The 15,506-nt window shown below is 35.7% G+C and overlaps 3 protein-coding genes across 10 annotated transcripts; 1 reads left to right on the forward strand and 2 right to left on the reverse strand.

The window, feature by feature from the left end:
* Positions 1-329: 329 nt before the first annotated feature.
* On the reverse strand, positions 330-6,001 carry LOC124429305 (palmitoyltransferase app). 2 transcript variants are annotated; one of them, XM_046974412.1, is made up of 10 exons: positions 5,421-5,961; positions 4,925-5,264; positions 4,592-4,752; positions 4,205-4,363; positions 3,916-4,053; positions 3,680-3,834; positions 3,492-3,609; positions 3,311-3,423; positions 3,130-3,232; positions 330-809 (listed from the first exon to the last, which is right to left on the reverse strand). In XM_046974412.1, the coding sequence occupies exons 2-10, from the start codon at positions 5,071-5,073 to the stop codon at positions 502-504; spliced, it is 1,404 nt and encodes a 467-aa protein (XP_046830368.1). In that variant the 5' UTR covers positions 5,074-5,264; positions 5,421-5,961; the 3' UTR covers positions 330-501. The 2 variants fall into 2 exon arrangements, with proteins under 2 accessions (XP_046830368.1, XP_046830367.1); XM_046974411.1 differs by lacking the exon at positions 330-809 and having other exon boundaries at positions 1,630-3,232; positions 5,421-6,001.
* Positions 6,002-6,792: 791 nt separating this feature from the next.
* LOC124429306 (zinc finger protein 615) lies at positions 6,793-13,677 on the forward strand. Of its 7 annotated transcripts, none has more exons than XM_046974414.1 (7): positions 7,808-8,262; positions 8,730-8,943; positions 10,292-10,533; positions 10,953-11,471; positions 11,588-11,695; positions 11,806-11,970; positions 12,063-13,677. In XM_046974414.1, exons 2-7 carry the CDS (start codon positions 8,751-8,753, stop codon positions 12,447-12,449), a joined length of 1,614 nt encoding a protein of 537 aa, XP_046830370.1. In that variant the 5' UTR covers positions 7,808-8,262; positions 8,730-8,750; the 3' UTR covers positions 12,450-13,677. The 7 variants fall into 7 exon arrangements, with proteins under 7 accessions (XP_046830374.1, XP_046830370.1, XP_046830371.1 ...); XM_046974415.1 differs by having other exon boundaries at positions 7,808-8,064; XM_046974418.1 differs by lacking the exons at positions 7,808-8,262; positions 8,730-8,943 and adding an exon at positions 6,793-7,033.
* Positions 13,180-15,473, reverse strand: LOC124429307 (proliferating cell nuclear antigen). The gene is made up of 4 exons (XM_046974421.1): positions 15,117-15,473; positions 14,770-14,935; positions 14,542-14,686; positions 13,180-14,169 (listed from the first exon to the last, which is right to left on the reverse strand). The coding sequence occupies exons 1-4, from the start codon at positions 15,335-15,337 to the stop codon at positions 13,916-13,918; spliced, it is 786 nt and encodes a 261-aa protein (XP_046830377.1). The 5' UTR covers positions 15,338-15,473; the 3' UTR covers positions 13,180-13,915.
* Between the last annotated feature and the right edge of the window lie 33 nt (positions 15,474-15,506).

Genomic DNA, 15,506 nt, shown 5'->3' on the forward strand with positions numbered 1-15,506 from the left:
TATGTAAATATGAATAAGAAAAACTATTATCAGTTTAATGTTAATATTGTATCCAGGTCCCTGTGGCTATGAGATATAAAATTGAGCTTTTTTTTTTTTAATATTTTCGAATCTACTATTTTGTATAAATCACAAAAATTGGTAATCTTTGATTGTAGAGAACAACACTGACTAATTCACTGCAATTACTACACATACTTATATATCATACAAATAGGCCTAAAGTTTGATATCATTTCTTAATATATATATATATATATATATATATATATATATATATATATATATATATATATATATTTAGAAATATATATATATAATATATATATATATATATATGTGATATCTATATATCTGTATGTGATGTGTGTATGTATAATAACTGGTAAATACTCCAATATAATGCTAAAAAAAAAGAAAAATTTTTTTCTATTTATCAAATGAAAAAAAATGTCTGTGTAATGTATGTGTAAATTAAGTTAATAATAAAAATAGATTGAATTATGATACTGCTCCCATTTTGATAAGGCCTACTTGGCTTCCTCTACCAACACTTGCATCTTCCAATGAATCTAAATCTAAAGCAGATTCGATCATAGTCGTGTCTTGTAATAATCTAAGCCTGGATGCAGACAATGGAGTAGTCACAGTTACTGATGGTATTGAAGTGGTATCCAATGTAGAAGAAACCGCAACATTTGGACGCGGAGGAAGTGGAGCAATTTCGTCAATATCAATTGGAGCAATATTGAGCGATGCTAATGGTACTTCGTTGGTAACTAGCTGACTTACACTATTCGTAGTACTACCTAGAAAAAGATGAGCAATAAAATTTAAATAATTTCTTCATATTTTATCCAAAAGGAAAATATGTATATATATTGTATAATAATATGGAAGGTATATCATGAAATAAATATCAAAATATATACAAGTTATTCTGTACCTTTGCAATGTACAACTTATGTAAGCATAATCATACATTAATTTATTATGTTTTAATTCACACGACTTTGTACAGTGTGTATGTGTTGATAGTGTGTGAATTTTATATTATTGTTTTATTTATAAAGAAAACAGAATGTGCTCATTCTCATTCAAATATACAAATACCTTTATATAGTTAGATTCCTCCATCACCACTGTTTTCTTTTTCAAATATAAAAAATATTTCAAGTAATTTTATATATATATATATATATATATATATATATAATAATAATAATAATAATAGTAATAATAATAATAATAATAATATAACTTGGATTGTATACTTATATGATTTACTAATATGTGATATCTATATCCCGTGCATAACGAAAACTTCGGATATATTTTATTTCTATGTAAAGAAACTAATAATAAAACTGAACACCGATATTATTTATATATACAAAGCTATATTTATCTATAATAAAAATTCATTAATCTCTTTTGTTAATCTTTTTACAAGAAAGAAGCCAATGTGTATATTACTAATATCTGAATTATAACAATATTCTAAAATTAGTTTCGCGTGACAGAAAAAATAATAGATGTGGCACAGTGATTTAGTAAAGTCATTAATAATGCCAACCCATTCATTTATTAGAACATACACTTAGTTCAGATGTAAGAAAGTAAACTTACCAAATGGAATTCTCTGAGCCCTCGATAACAGGATGTAATTTGAACAAAGAAAAATGATTCATTGAATTGTTATCGAATAATTTAACAAAAGCATTAGTAACCAATAAAAATATTGTTAAATCCTACAGAAAAAATCTAAAAAATATAATTGGCAGAAAAGCACCTTTTCGGATAAAGACCTTCCTAATGATAAATAGAAATTCAGTAACAATACAAATGATATTTATACATATATATATATATATATACATATACATATACATATATATGTATATATATACATATATTCTCAAAAGTACAATATCAAAATGGATCAAATAATGTAAAAAAAAAAAAGGAAAAAAAAAAGAAAAAAGAAAATAAAAAATAAAATAAAAAGAAAAAAAAAATAATACGAAAGTTTATCATTTTTTTTGTAATATTAACATTCAAAAAAAGATTCTTATACGAATTAAATGCGTATATAAACGTTTGAAAGAATACTTGATATTTTACAAAAAAATTATTTATAAATGTATTATTTACTATATACACAGCTCTGTTTAATAATATATCATAAATTGCTTCTAACAACAAGATGATAATTTGATACATTGCAACATTGTATTAATGCACTACAATTTTTTGTTTTTAAGAAAATACTACCAGTGCCATTTGGATACAACATTATATCCAATGTTATGATTACCTTATTATTATTGCCAGCTATGCTGCAATCATATTACATGTTACAAAGGCGAGGCTGAATGTTGTAAAGCTGTTTTGCAGCTTTATTAATATTTACTAATGCATAATGAAAATGCATTGTCTATAATGAATGTTAAATATCATCATTATCACTCATAGAATTCATGATAAATCGTCGATTTAAAAGATCTTCTTCTGTACTATCATTAGGACAAAATGAATTGTCAACATATGATAAATTATTACTTAATGGATTTGAACCAAAACGACTATCTATAAGTCCTATTGCTTGAATCGGTATACCAGTAGCACCTAATATGCGTGCTGGTAATATATTTTTCGGTATTGGATATTTTATACCATGATCAGTGCATCTTAAATTGTTATACTTCATATTATGATGAGCCTGAGGGATTCGTAAAGGATCTTCGGAACGACACTGAGGAAATTTTTGTAAATCAGAGTAACCATTTTTTTCATCAATTTTATATTGCAATATATCCTCCGAATATCTTTGCGGATATTTTTGAAGATCAATTGCATATTTGTGATCTTGTATGCACTGATCATATATGAGATTATTATCTGAACATCTGTGATACTCTTCTCTACATCTATGAGGATATTTATGTATACCTTTTTGAAATTCTGGATTTATCCTATCATTTACATTATATTTCATATGTTTTGTAGAATCTTGAGGACAATGTTGCATAGGATATGGTGGAACATAAATATCACTGATATACTGATGAGAATATTTGGGAAGATCATCAGTACAGCGAGAAGGATGCCGTAAAAGAGACAACTCACCATTAATAGATTCTAATCTTGGAGAGTATCGACCAGTAACAAGATTGTTCATAGAATCCGTAAGTTCTGTGGGAACATTTGTCTGCATGCCTGTTCCATTGGACTATAAATTATACAAATTCAGAGTTAAATACTTTATTTTCTTCAAATAATATATAAACATTTTAATAAACCATCTTACCTGTGGTTGCACAATCTTTACAGTTCCATATGACTTATTATTAGCTATCACATTTTCATCAGAAACTCGTTCCTGTTCTGCACGATACTCGGGTGTAACTATTCCTCTACGATCTGCGTGCAGATGAATATAAATGCATTTTATAGATTGATAACAAATCAAAAAATTTAATGAAAATTACCGATTAAACTTGGAGGTGAAGGACCGCATAAGACATAAAAACAATTTCCGCAAATATTTCCTCGACTATAAGGATTAAAACTCTCTTGGCCGATTTTACTTGTGAAAGAACCTTTGATCTGTAAATACGATAGAAATTAATATATCTATCTTTAGTTATTGACAATTTGCAACTTTTAATATACTCACGTCTTCATTAGTTGTCTGATTACTCGTGGCTAAATATGTGTGAAAGCCAGCAAGACCCAAAATACTCCAAGCGGAAAAAAAACATATCACTCCTACAATGACACTACCAGGAGATAATCTGACAGCTTCTAAAAATGGTCTGTCATCTCTTGTAACTAAATTTAATAAGAACAAACAATTGTTGTAAGATATTTTAATATTACCTTTTTTTTTTTTTTCAGCATAAAAATACTCACGCATTATTAAATGTGTAACAGCACAGGCAAATATAAAAACACATAGGAATGCTAAAGAAACTATAAAAGCATAAAAATATCTATAATTTCTTCTACCAACACAATTGCCAACCCACGGACAATGATGATCAAATCTTTCTGGAATAATTGAAAATAAAATATATATTGATATTAATGAATGTGTATATACATATATATATATATATATATACACATTAACCAAATTATTGAAAAATTAAGGACAGGTATAAAAGAAACGCTAAATATATGCTAAAATTTTTGAACCTACCTACACAATTATCGCATAAGCTACAGTGCGAGGCTCTTGGTGGTCTAAATATCTTACAAGTAAAGCAATATTTTAACTTTACGGGCTGTCCTCGTACCAATACTTCTTTCGTTCTTGGAGGTGGTCTATATGTTTTAGAATTACCATTATTTGGTACTTCTGTATCAGCACATGCAAAAGACATAAATAGGTAAATACTTAACAAAATATTCATAAGCTGGATATTATCATAAAAAAAAGAAAGAAAAAGAAAAGAAAAGAAATCTATAACTACATTGATAGTTATGTTTAGAATGAACAAAGCTATGCAAATATTCGGAATAATCTGAATTTTTCCAAAAAAATAAAGATTTTATAAAATATATTCACATATGTTCATACTCGTACCAATCTGTTTTTCTATATAAGCAGCTTCATCAGGTGTTGCTCTTGGAATAACACCAGGATCACTAAAGCTTGTTCGAAACAAGGCAGACATTACAAATACGAATAATAATCCACCTATTACCGGGATTGCAGGTGTTATATGCACAGCCAAAAATGGACAACTGTAAAATATGAATAAAGATATTTAAGGAAAACCAAAGAAGAAAATAAAAAGAAAAGAATAATATAATTTTCAATGGACAACGTGCCAATCACGAATCATGGATATTTTTTAAAAGGAATCCAAATATTCATCGCAATGCAAAACACATAGAGTAATTAAAAAGAACTTACTCAAAGGCAAAGAACAATCCACTTGTACCAGCTACCAAACACACTGTAACATAGAAAACACCTGTTTGTGGTGCCATCATCACCCTGCCATCGCAACAAAAACGATTTCGACCAGGAAATAATTCCCATTTTCTAGTCACGTGCGGCATATTGATCAACAGTTAACTTTCACTCTAAATATTCTTGATATATACAAGCAAGTATAGTAGAGATCTTTGTAAGAAGTTTATCACACACATTGAGTCTTCATCATGTAAAATATTAATAAATGCACAACCATAGTTCATCTTGGTTCCTGATAATCTTAGGTACTTTTGTAATCAATATTTGTCAGACAAAACTGTAATGCGAATTAGAGTTGTTATATATATATATACATGACGATTTAAAATAATGTTCAAAAGGTAGAAAACTGTCAAAAACACTCGCCAATGTTTATAGTATCGCCAATGTTAACGTATAACACACAAACGATATAGAAGGCATTTAAACTTACAACATGCATTTGACAATCAATTCATCAGGTTCTCCATAGGTAAATCATGTTACGATAAAAAATTCGAGTCATTGGTCAACTTAACCTAATTAAATCGTTCACTAAATGCACGTATATGAACGACGTAAGGACCCACGACATTCTCAAGAAAAATGAACACCAGACTCTATATTCTCGTACGTTTTGAGTTGTTTTTTTAACGACCGTGTACTAGCTCTCAATGTGAAAATATCACAATTTTTCTTCGAAGGAGAATAGACACTTCGAAGAACACTTGTTATATCGATGAAATCATGGTCGAGCAACGTTCGTCGACGAAGAATAATGATCTATTCGTAAAGTGGGTCGACTCGCTACATGTTACGCGGAAAATCGTAGCTTATGTTAATTAAAGAATGTTCCATCCTTCGACGGTGTAAATTTTTCTACTCCAGTCATAATGACATTTTAATATTTGACCTAAGGATGCAAGACGAGTTGACAAACGTAGTTGTGTATTTATGAAGCAAACAGATCCTCGTCATAGTGTTTAATCAAAACTACAATAGCGCCTCCTGGCGGCTGATGAAACAGCGCCACGTGATCCCTAGGTCACATGACCCGCTGGCACAGGGACGCGAGATCTCAATTCGAAATATCGTAAAATCGTCAGAAGGATCGACGTTTGTTCGAGGATTGTTGAAAAATTCACGCAACGTTAGATATCTCTATTAACATCGATCGGATATAAAATACGGATATAAAGATATAAGAAGAAAACGATAGACCTTTATTACCGTGGAAGGTATAGATATATATTTTCTCAATTATTTTAAACCGTCTACCAATGGCAGATCTTTTTTTCCAAACGTATAAAGATTAACACAGAAAATATGATTTTTGTCCGATCAATCAATCTCTATCTTACGAATAACCCTAACGATTAGATAACGTGAGATTATTTCGAAAAGAAATTAGACGTAGAAGTAAGGAAACATTAGAAGGATAGAATCGATCCTGTTAGAATCGAGATCGTAGAAGAAAGATGTCGGATTTCTTCTCGTTGAAAATTATTTTCAGTGATCAAGCACGAAAAGGTCTCGTATAAAAGGAACGATTACTCGTAACGTTTAGTGATCGATCGTTGAACGTTAGTAGCGCGCGCGACTTATCGCCCTCCCATCCTTGCAAAATAGGTCGTCGACGCAATGCAGTATACACGTCGTATAGACGCGCATACCCCTTTTTCTCTCTCTCTCTCTCGCTTACTCACTCTTTCTTCCCTTTCCGCCCTCTCTCTCTCTCTCTCTCTCTCTCTCTCTCGCTTACTCACTCTTTCTTCCCTTTCCGCCCTCTCTCTCTCTCTCTCTCTCTCTCTCTCTCTCTCTCTCTCTCTCTATTCATGCACGCACGCTGAAATCTTGAAAATCGAAGGATCGCACCGTGAACGCCATCTTCGCGGCTGTCGAAGAAGAACGAAGCGGCCGGCGGCCGACGATCACCGTGGCAACTCCGAGAGAGAAAGAAATATAAAGAGGAGGGAAGAGAGGAAACGTCGATCCCACGCTTGGATCCGAACCCAGAACGCATCCACATTTTACGAGAAACTCGAAGAAGGAAGATCGAGGAATACGGTACGATAATATTTGTTTACCTTCCCCTTCGAAAAAAAGAACGAAATCGTAATCATTTTCTTCTGATATCGCGTAAGATCGATATAGCGGTTCTAATTGATCGAGGCGGACGTTTCTTCTCGTGGCGAATCCTCGATCGAGGAACAAAAGCCGATCGAAAAACAAACGATCCGTTTTGCTGATCGTGCTCTTTGATCGAAAAAATCTTCAGAGATCTTCTTCTCATTCTCCCTCTCTCTCCCTCCCTCTCTCTCTCTCTCTCTCTCTCTCTCTCTCTCTCTCTCTCTCTCGAGTCTGAAGCGAGGAAAAAAATCAATCTGTATTTTTCACGATCGTGTAGCTGTATTTTAAGAAAAAGGGATAGAAAAAGAAAATGGAATCGAAGAGAAGTAAGAAGGAATCGAATAAGAGAAAATTAAAGAGGAGAGAAGAAATGAAAAGAAAAGAAAGGGAAAGGAAAGGAAAGGAAAGAAAAGGAAGGGAAAGGAAAGAAAAGAAAAGAGAAGAAGGAGAAGGGAAAGGGAAAGAAATAAAAAGGTTGCAGGTAGTAGTAGTAGAGAAAGAAGGGCCATCGTGAAAAGGTCGGAATGCGAACGAAACGGTTCGGAAGAGATCATTGCCGGGATCAACAGGCGTAGCGGGAAAAATCGCGATCGTCGTCTTCGTCGCCACGTTTTCGCGGAGGGTGGACAGAGAGAGAGAGAGAGTGAGAGAGAGAGAGAGGAGAGGAGAGAAAGGAGAAGGAGAGGGAGAGATACTCGAGGTAGGGAAGAAAGGGATGAACGATCGAGGGTAGCTGCGTAGTTAAGGGATACCGGGCTATGGCGATGGGTGAAGCAGGGAGAGCTTAGCGAGGCGAGGAAAAGCTCACGAGGAGAAAATTCCTCATCGAATATCGTCGTCGTCGTCGTCGTCGTCGTCGTCGTTGTTATCAAAGGAGAAGAAGGAGAAGGAGAAGGAGGAGAAAGAGGAAGAAGGAAGAGATTCGCGCGCTTTCACGTATTTTCAAACGCTTTTCCGTTTGGCGGGTGGTGTGTATTAATACGATACTGGTGGTGGTTGTGTGGTGGTGGTGGTGGTGGTGGTGGTGGTGGTAGTGGTGGTGCGATGAAATGGTGGTGGTGGTGGTTATAGCAGAAGTCTCTTTCAGAAGCTAAAGAAAGAAAGGAAGACCGGTAGAAAGAGGTAGAGAAGTGGGGCTACACGAAGGGGGAAATGAAAAGGGGCGAGTGAGTAGAAGTTAAGCTTGAGAGAGATAGAGAGGGAGGGAGAGAGAGAGAGAGAGAGAAAATGGGAAAGGGAAGGGGTGGTTGAGAGAGAGAGAGAGAGAGAGGTGGTAGGGCGGAGGGATAGGGCGTTCGGAGCATGAATCGTAGAGCGGGCGGATGGACGGACGGGCGGATGGACGGACGGACGCAAACGCTGAAATCAGCTCGGCCGATCGATACGATAAATGGATGCGTGCGATTGGTAGCCAGGAAAATCGATGACGAACGCGAATACAGGGGGGCTACATAGACACATAGGGAGGAGGGAGAGTCTATACTAGCTCGGCGAAAGCGGCCGCCGCTACTGCCGCTGCCGTTGCCGCTGCCACCGCCGCCGCCGCCGCCGCCGCCGCTATCGCCGCCGCTGCCGCTGCCGCTGGCGGCGGCGGCGGTGAGGATGGAGCAAAGACCGAAATATCGATTTTTAGGCCCCTACGCGGCGCGGTTCGATGCTCATATCTGCCCCCGTCTTCCCCCTGGCCGTGCGTCCGCGCCGTCGGAGAGAGCGGCCAAGGGAGATAGAAAGAGAGAACGAGAGAGAAGGCACCTTTCAAAACACCGACGACGACGACGACGACGACGTCGACGACGAGGACGCGCGCGAGATACACCGTCGCGGTGCCGTCGCAGAAACGACAAAACGTAACAATTTACGATAATAAGTACGGTGTGACCGAGAAAGTGCACGCAACGACTGCACGATCACGGCGACGTCTTTAACGCGCGATCCTTCTAGTGTGTGCACGAGGGAACAATACTCGATAAATAAAGGGAGTGAGATCTTTCTCTCTTCGGCCGATGTCGTCAGGTAACGGACGCGTTCGTTTCTCAAAGACGATAAGCAAGCAGGACGCTATCGTTATTCCATTCTTTCCTATTTATCAGTTTTCTTCGTTTAAATCCTCTTAATCTCTCTTTCTCTCTATATCTCCTCCCTCTCTCCCTCCCTCCCTCCCTTCCCTTCCTCCCTTCTCTCCTTATTAAATAACGTCGCGCAAGTGTGCCTAGTCCTTTTTTTGGTGATGAATAATAGAAACGCCGGCGGTGATGATCGACGAAGCGTGCTGCTGCTGCTGCTGCTGCTTTTTATAATCGTCCTGCAAGAGATAAGGAAAACGTGTTAACGGAGGATTTATGTAGAAACGTAGAGAAGGAGAAAGGAGGGTGTAAAACTCGAGGAGGGTGGTGTTTTAGAAAGAGCGAGCGAGCGAGAGAGGGAAACGTAATTCATCCTTGATCGTTCGCGTGACTCCGTCGTGTCATCGCCGCCGTTGTAAATTCGATTACGCGCGTCGCGAAAATTCCTTCCGAGAGATCCGGCAAGCAATAGAAATGTGAAACGTTGGAAGAGACAAGAGGGAAGTAGGTTCTCTTTGGTCTGGCCTTTGTCCAGCTGATTTTGTCTTTTGTTTCTTTTCTTTTTTCTTTCTTTTTTTTTTTTTTTTTGTAAATCCTTTGTAAAATTATTCGAGGAAAATCTCTTCTTCGTTCTCTCGTCTTTATATCTTTTATAAAAGGCATATAGAGAAGAAAGGAAAAGAGGATTTTATTGTTTCTCCTTCGGCGACGCGCGATTTTCTTCAAACGATGACGTCTTCCGATCATCGTTTCAGCGACGCGCGGCACATTCTCATTTATCTTTCGATAGCGATTAACGACGTTGGACAAAGCGCGTTGCGCGATCGATATATCAGTCGCGAGGATCGACGTTAGAGGGTGGATGGATGGATCGCGAGACCACGAGGGCGTCTTTTTGTGCGTGACATGCGTTCTCAGAGACAATTCGGTTAATTTTACGAATAGAAAAAAGCGATTTGATGGATCGTTCGATGCTCGATTGATTTCTCTTTTTCAAGAAAAATGTTTCTAAATAGTGCGTGCAACGTGCAACAGGCATCATCTACATTTTTCTTTTGAAACAATTTGAAAAATAAGAACCTCGAGGAAAGTTCCCTTGATTTTTCTTTCTTTTGTCTTTTGCATGCTACAGAAAAGATGGCCATCGCCGCTTCGGAGAATTATCAACTGAAATGGCACAGCTACGGGGCTCATCTTCACAGCTCCGTCGCGACGCTCCTTCATTCGGAATCCTTTGCGGATGTTCTTCTGGCAACGTCCTGCGGCCGGCACGTGGCGGCACATCGGTTTGTCCTTGCAGCCTGCTCTTCGTACCTAAGTCACATCTTTCAAACCTGTCATTTTGGGGCCAACTCGAATGCCCCGACGATCGTGGTAAGTTGTAAACGTTGCGATGATATCGACGAACAACGATTTCATCTTATTTGAAATTATCTTTATCGTTTTCATATTAAATCCTTCGTTTGGACGATAATGAAACTAGAACAGGATCTCTATTATTATTGCGACGGAATATACTTATTACAAATCGTTTGAGATCCATTGGAAAGTATTTTTTATTATTATTTTTCGTTGTTGTTTTTTAAATTACCTGATACACATATCGTATTCGTGTTAAAACGATCGGATGCAACGTAATCCAATGGTCGTTTCTAAAGCGATCTTAGGCGTGACTTAAGCACATTTCACCTCGATGAGATTTTATCGATCCCACTTGCAGAGCTTAAACGGGATCGTACGATCTCGTGGTACGAAGGCCGTCTTCGCTCGTGTTCACGTGTGTTCGATTTTAGGTATTACCAACGGAGATCGGTTACCGCACGCTGAAGATTCTTATACAGTACATGTACAGTGGAGAGGCAACTGTGACGAACGATCAATTGGAAGGAGTATTAAAGGCTGGAGATATATTGAGAGTACGTGGATTATGGAGATCGAACACGGGTAGTAAAAAGGAGAACATACAGTCTAACAATCAAAAGGTCGAACGTGATAAAAAGGAACAACCACCGTTGACCGGACAGATACAGAAGATAAAGCTGGTCCAGCCAACTACGGAGAAGATCGTTGAAAACGTACAACAACCAGCGACAACGCAGAATACCGTTCAAGCCCAAAAGCCGGTTGAAAGGAAGAATGCGGAAAAGGTTGAGGAGAAATCAAGTGAACCTGAAACTAAAAAGGTCTTGGAGGAGAACAAGAATAACGAACAGAACAAGAATAAGGAAAATCTCGAGGCTAATAGGAAAACGAGAAAGAGCGTTAGCAGCGATGTCGAGTCTAACAAGTCGAGAAGCGAAGGTGGTGAAAATGTAAGGAGACACTTTAATAACTTTTATCGTTCTACTTTCTTATATCTCTTCTTCTTAAAGACATCGAAAAGATTTGTGAAACATTTCCTTTTTTATTTTTTTTCCCCTTCACAAAGGCGGAATTAAATTTAGAACTGTTAGTGAAGGACGAGCCGATCGATTGGGAGGAAAGTATCGATCCATCCGAATCCTTGACGATAGACCATGAGATCGATATCAAACCAGTACGTAATTCCAAACTATCGTTGGTTGATCATTTAGGAAATGCATAAATTATTATTATTATTATTATTACTATTATTATTTTATGCCCATGATACAATAATCTTTTTAGGAGATCGTACACAGTGCCGACGAGGATGGTGATTTAGAAGAGGAAGAGTATACTCCGTTGACGTGCGACATGTGCAGTCAAACTTTCAACAGGCCGTCGGATTGGGTGAGGCATATAGAATTTACTCATGCCGATATGACTGAGAATAGAAGAAAGAAGAGGAAGGTAAAGAGATATAAGATGAACGTTCGCGTTATCGCAAAGTTATACTTGATACGATTAAGACATGCAAATGCAGGTGGTATTCTTTTTCATAGGGTGACGTAGACGACGATAGTAAAGACTTTCCACCTTTAAAGTGCGATCTCTGCGGTAATATGTATCCAACGCCTCAGGAATGGGTACGTCACATACAGACGGAACACACGGAAGAACAATTGGCCTTGATGAACAACTCGGCACCTCCTAAACCAAAAAGGGTACACAGTCATCAAAAATTATGTAATATTTGTCAAAAAGTATTCCCGAGTCACGCATCTATGGTAATACATCAAAGAACGCATACGGGAGAGAGGCCTTTTCTTTGTTCCTATTGTAAAAAAGGCTTTAACGTAAAAAGTAATTTATTGAGGCATTTAAGGACGCTTCATGACAAATTCGTACATCCCAGCTTGTATGGGAGTAACGGTAACAAAAATGGCTAAATTCTTTCTAATTTCTCTGAAATACCAAAAGAAAGAAAGAAAGAAAGAGAGAAAGAAAACGCATTTTTTTATTTTAAGCTCGATAATAAAGCGCGTAAATCGTCGTATGGCATCGTTTACGTATTTATTGTTACGTCGGAAACAAAAAGAAAGGACAAAAGTAATTATGTGAATAAAGAAAGATCGACTTGATCGATAAAACAATAATCGTTTGGATCTATGCGAAAAGACTTCGCCAGAAGGAGATATCTCGAAAATAATTATCGCAATTCAATAAAGTTCAACGATTATCGATTAAGCAGGACATTTCTGTCTTTATCATAATGAATAATACTTTTGTGATCTTGCATATTCGAAATGTGCTGAGGATCAAAAACATTCAATTTCGAACAGTTTTCTTTTTTCTTTAGTTTTTTTTTTTTTTTTTTCTTTTTTTAATTATTTTTTTGGTAACGAAGAAGCAATATGAGGGCTTTAGAACCAAAGAGGCTGATTAATATTGCCAAAGTATCTTCTTTTATTGCTACTTCGACTCTTTTCACGTACACCGGAAATCTAATTAGTTGGATTAGAAACTTTGTTTAAGGGTGCATGAATAAGAGACGAGACGAACGATTTTATCACATATAGAGGTCTTCGCGCGAGCGAGAGAGAGAGAGAGAGAGAGAGCGAGCGAGAGAGAGAGAGAGAAAGAGAGAGTACTTGCGTGTAAAATAATTCATAATATAAATCAACGTTTAACGATTAATATTTATTTACTTAGTAATTATACGAGATCCAAATTATGTAAGATTTAATTGTATACTTCTAGGCTATTCCATCCATGGTAGCCCTCTTATTCCCACAGCTCGTAAAGCTGATTATGTATTTTTATATTAAAGTAGCTTATACACGAAAAGGTATAAGATGTAAGACATTAGGAAATAAGTGAAACTTTAAATTTTGATTAGATTAGGATGTAAGAATAACGCATAATTCAAAATTTATCAAAAATTTTGGAAATATATTGAGTTCTTCTTACATATTAAAATGCGACATTATCAAAAGTGGTCACAGTTTACAAAACAGTAATGATATGAACCTGAAGAATGACACCATTTTATCTTGTTAATCATGATTGTGTCACTCTACTATGAACTTTTAGTGTCAATTCAACATTGCGCTAACACTGTGACAAGCCAAATGACTTTTAAATGTAAAATTTAAATAATATACTATCTTCAAAGTATTTTTAACTTTGCCTTAATTGTACCTCAATATTATAGGATACACTTCACTTTTTTATTATCAAAATATGTGTAATAACTTTGGATTAAGTAAAATATCGAAACAATATCACATTTTGCAGTGAAATAAATACAATGACGATAGGTACCATGTCAGAATTGGAAAAACAAATATCAAACGTATGAAAATATTACCATTGTGATAATTACAGCATGTACAAATTTAATAGACACTTTTTCCTAATTATCATCGTCATCGTCGATCTTGGGTGCCAGGTAATACCTAATGTGACCAATCTCTCCAATCTTATACTCGCATACTAATGGAACATCACTGGACATCGAAAGTTGTACTTGTGCACATAGAGGACTCGCCTTTATGAAACAATTTAAATAACGACAAGAAAATGTTAACTTGACTGGCTCTTGCATGTTAACAATTACTGCTTCTTCTTCTTTATCTGCCTCTGCAGTTTGTGCGAGTTTAACATTAGCTGAAACATAATTAAAAAAATGTTATATATTTGGCACGGTACGGTTATTGCATGTTTAAGATTTTGATCATATAAATTTTTCTTCCTAATTAAATTTTAATAAAAACTTTTCATAGCTACATTAATACTAATCATAATAAATATAAGCAATATATATATGTATATACATATATATATATATATATATTATCCGTTTCTTCTTATAACATAAGATCAAGACTAAATGTACTATCAGATAAATCATCAGAGTTCAGATATTAAGATAGTAATGCGAACTTGGTAATTACCTCATAACGAATAGAATATATTGGGATAGTATACAATTTATATATGGTGGAAATGCACTGTTATGATAAGACACAAAATACAAACCTGTTCCATGATCCCCAGATGCTGTAAATTTTATACCTTCTTTGGAACATGCAAATGTTATTGATTCTCCAAATTGACTTAAATCTCTACATATACGAGCAAATTCTTGAGAAGGCATCTTAACCACGCAAGAGTAATTGGTTTCCTGTAATATATTTAATCAAACGACGAGAAATAAATCATAGAGGGTTTGTATAAAAAATAGCAAGGAAGGAAACTTAGACTTACAGGAATACCAAGATGTTCTTGGTCCATATTTATAAGTTTCATCTCATATTCTGCAAGTTTTTCTTTGTTTGGTGATTCGAATATAAAGACAATGATCTCTGGATTATCCCAAGCTCTTAACGTTACAGTATCTTCTGTACCAGCACATCGTAATATCTTCGACATTCTAGAAATTATTAGGATTTAAAATCAAAAGGAACAAAAAATATAATGACAAAGAATTATCAGATATAATCTAATTGAATTACAATGATTTTAAAAAATTATTTCTCAAATGACCTTTACTTTATCAAAAAGAATAAACATAACCAAGATATTTTATCAAAATAAAAATTTCGTTGTCTTACGTTGCAATGCTCATTCCCATAGACAAGTTTCTATCGCATCTGTATTTATCGAAACCGTCACTTCTGAGATTAAGAGAAACCAAAGAAACGTGAGCATTGTCCATAGCTTGTACTTGAATACCAGAATCAGAACATTCAAAGGTTGCTTCGGTTAGAAGATCCTTAACAGCGTCCAAAACTTTCTTCAAGATAGCACTTTGTACTAAACGTGCTTCAAACATATTGTTTAAAATGAAGTATTTTCTATTTTAATCAATTAAAAAACGATATAACATGAGGAAAAAATGAAAGAGATATAACGCTCGGAGACGCTCTAATACGATAGACGTTACCCGCGCTTTAATATTGTTAAGTACAAAAGGAAGTAGATGGCGCTTCATCATACCGGAA

The sequence above is a fragment of the Vespa crabro genome, chromosome 15 (assembly GCF_910589235.1).
Source record: "Vespa crabro chromosome 15, iyVesCrab1.2, whole genome shotgun sequence".
In the NCBI taxonomy this organism is placed as follows: domain Eukaryota; kingdom Metazoa; phylum Arthropoda; class Insecta; order Hymenoptera; family Vespidae; genus Vespa; species Vespa crabro.

What these genes read in the sequence shown, in the direction of transcription:
- LOC124429305 (XM_046974411.1), bottom strand. Translation starts at nt 5,073, where the DNA reads ATGCCGCACGTGACTAGAAAATGGGAATTATTTCCTGGTCGAAATCGT. An exon ending in TGTTACACATTTAATAATGC is followed by an intron (nt 3,835 to 3,915) that starts GTGAGTATTTTT and finishes TATTAAATTTAG; the next exon opens with TTACAAGAGATGACAGACCA. An exon ending in TTCACCTCCAAGTTTAATCG is followed by an intron (nt 3,424 to 3,491) that starts GTAATTTTCATT and finishes ATCTGCACGCAG; the next exon opens with ATCGTAGAGGAATAGTTACA.
- LOC124429307 (XM_046974421.1), bottom strand. Translation starts at nt 15,337, where the DNA reads ATGTTTGAAGCACGTTTAGTACAAAGTGCTATCTTGAAGAAAGTTTTG. An exon ending in ATGGGAATGAGCATTGCAAC is followed by an intron (nt 14,936 to 15,116) that starts GTAAGACAACGA and finishes AATAATTTCTAG; the next exon opens with AATGTCGAAGATATTACGAT. An exon ending in AAGAACATCTTGGTATTCCT is followed by an intron (nt 14,687 to 14,769) that starts GTAAGTCTAAGT and finishes AATATATTACAG; the next exon opens with GAAACCAATTACTCTTGCGT.
- LOC124429306 (XM_046974414.1), top strand. Translation starts at nt 8,751, where the DNA reads ATGCTCATATCTGCCCCCGTCTTCCCCCTGGCCGTGCGTCCGCGCCGT. An exon ending in CGTCGCAGAAACGACAAAAC is followed by an intron (nt 8,944 to 10,291) that starts GTAACAATTTAC and finishes TGCATGCTACAG; the next exon opens with AAAAGATGGCCATCGCCGCT. An exon ending in GAAGCGAAGGTGGTGAAAAT is followed by an intron (nt 11,472 to 11,587) that starts GTAAGGAGACAC and finishes CCCTTCACAAAG; the next exon opens with GCGGAATTAAATTTAGAACT.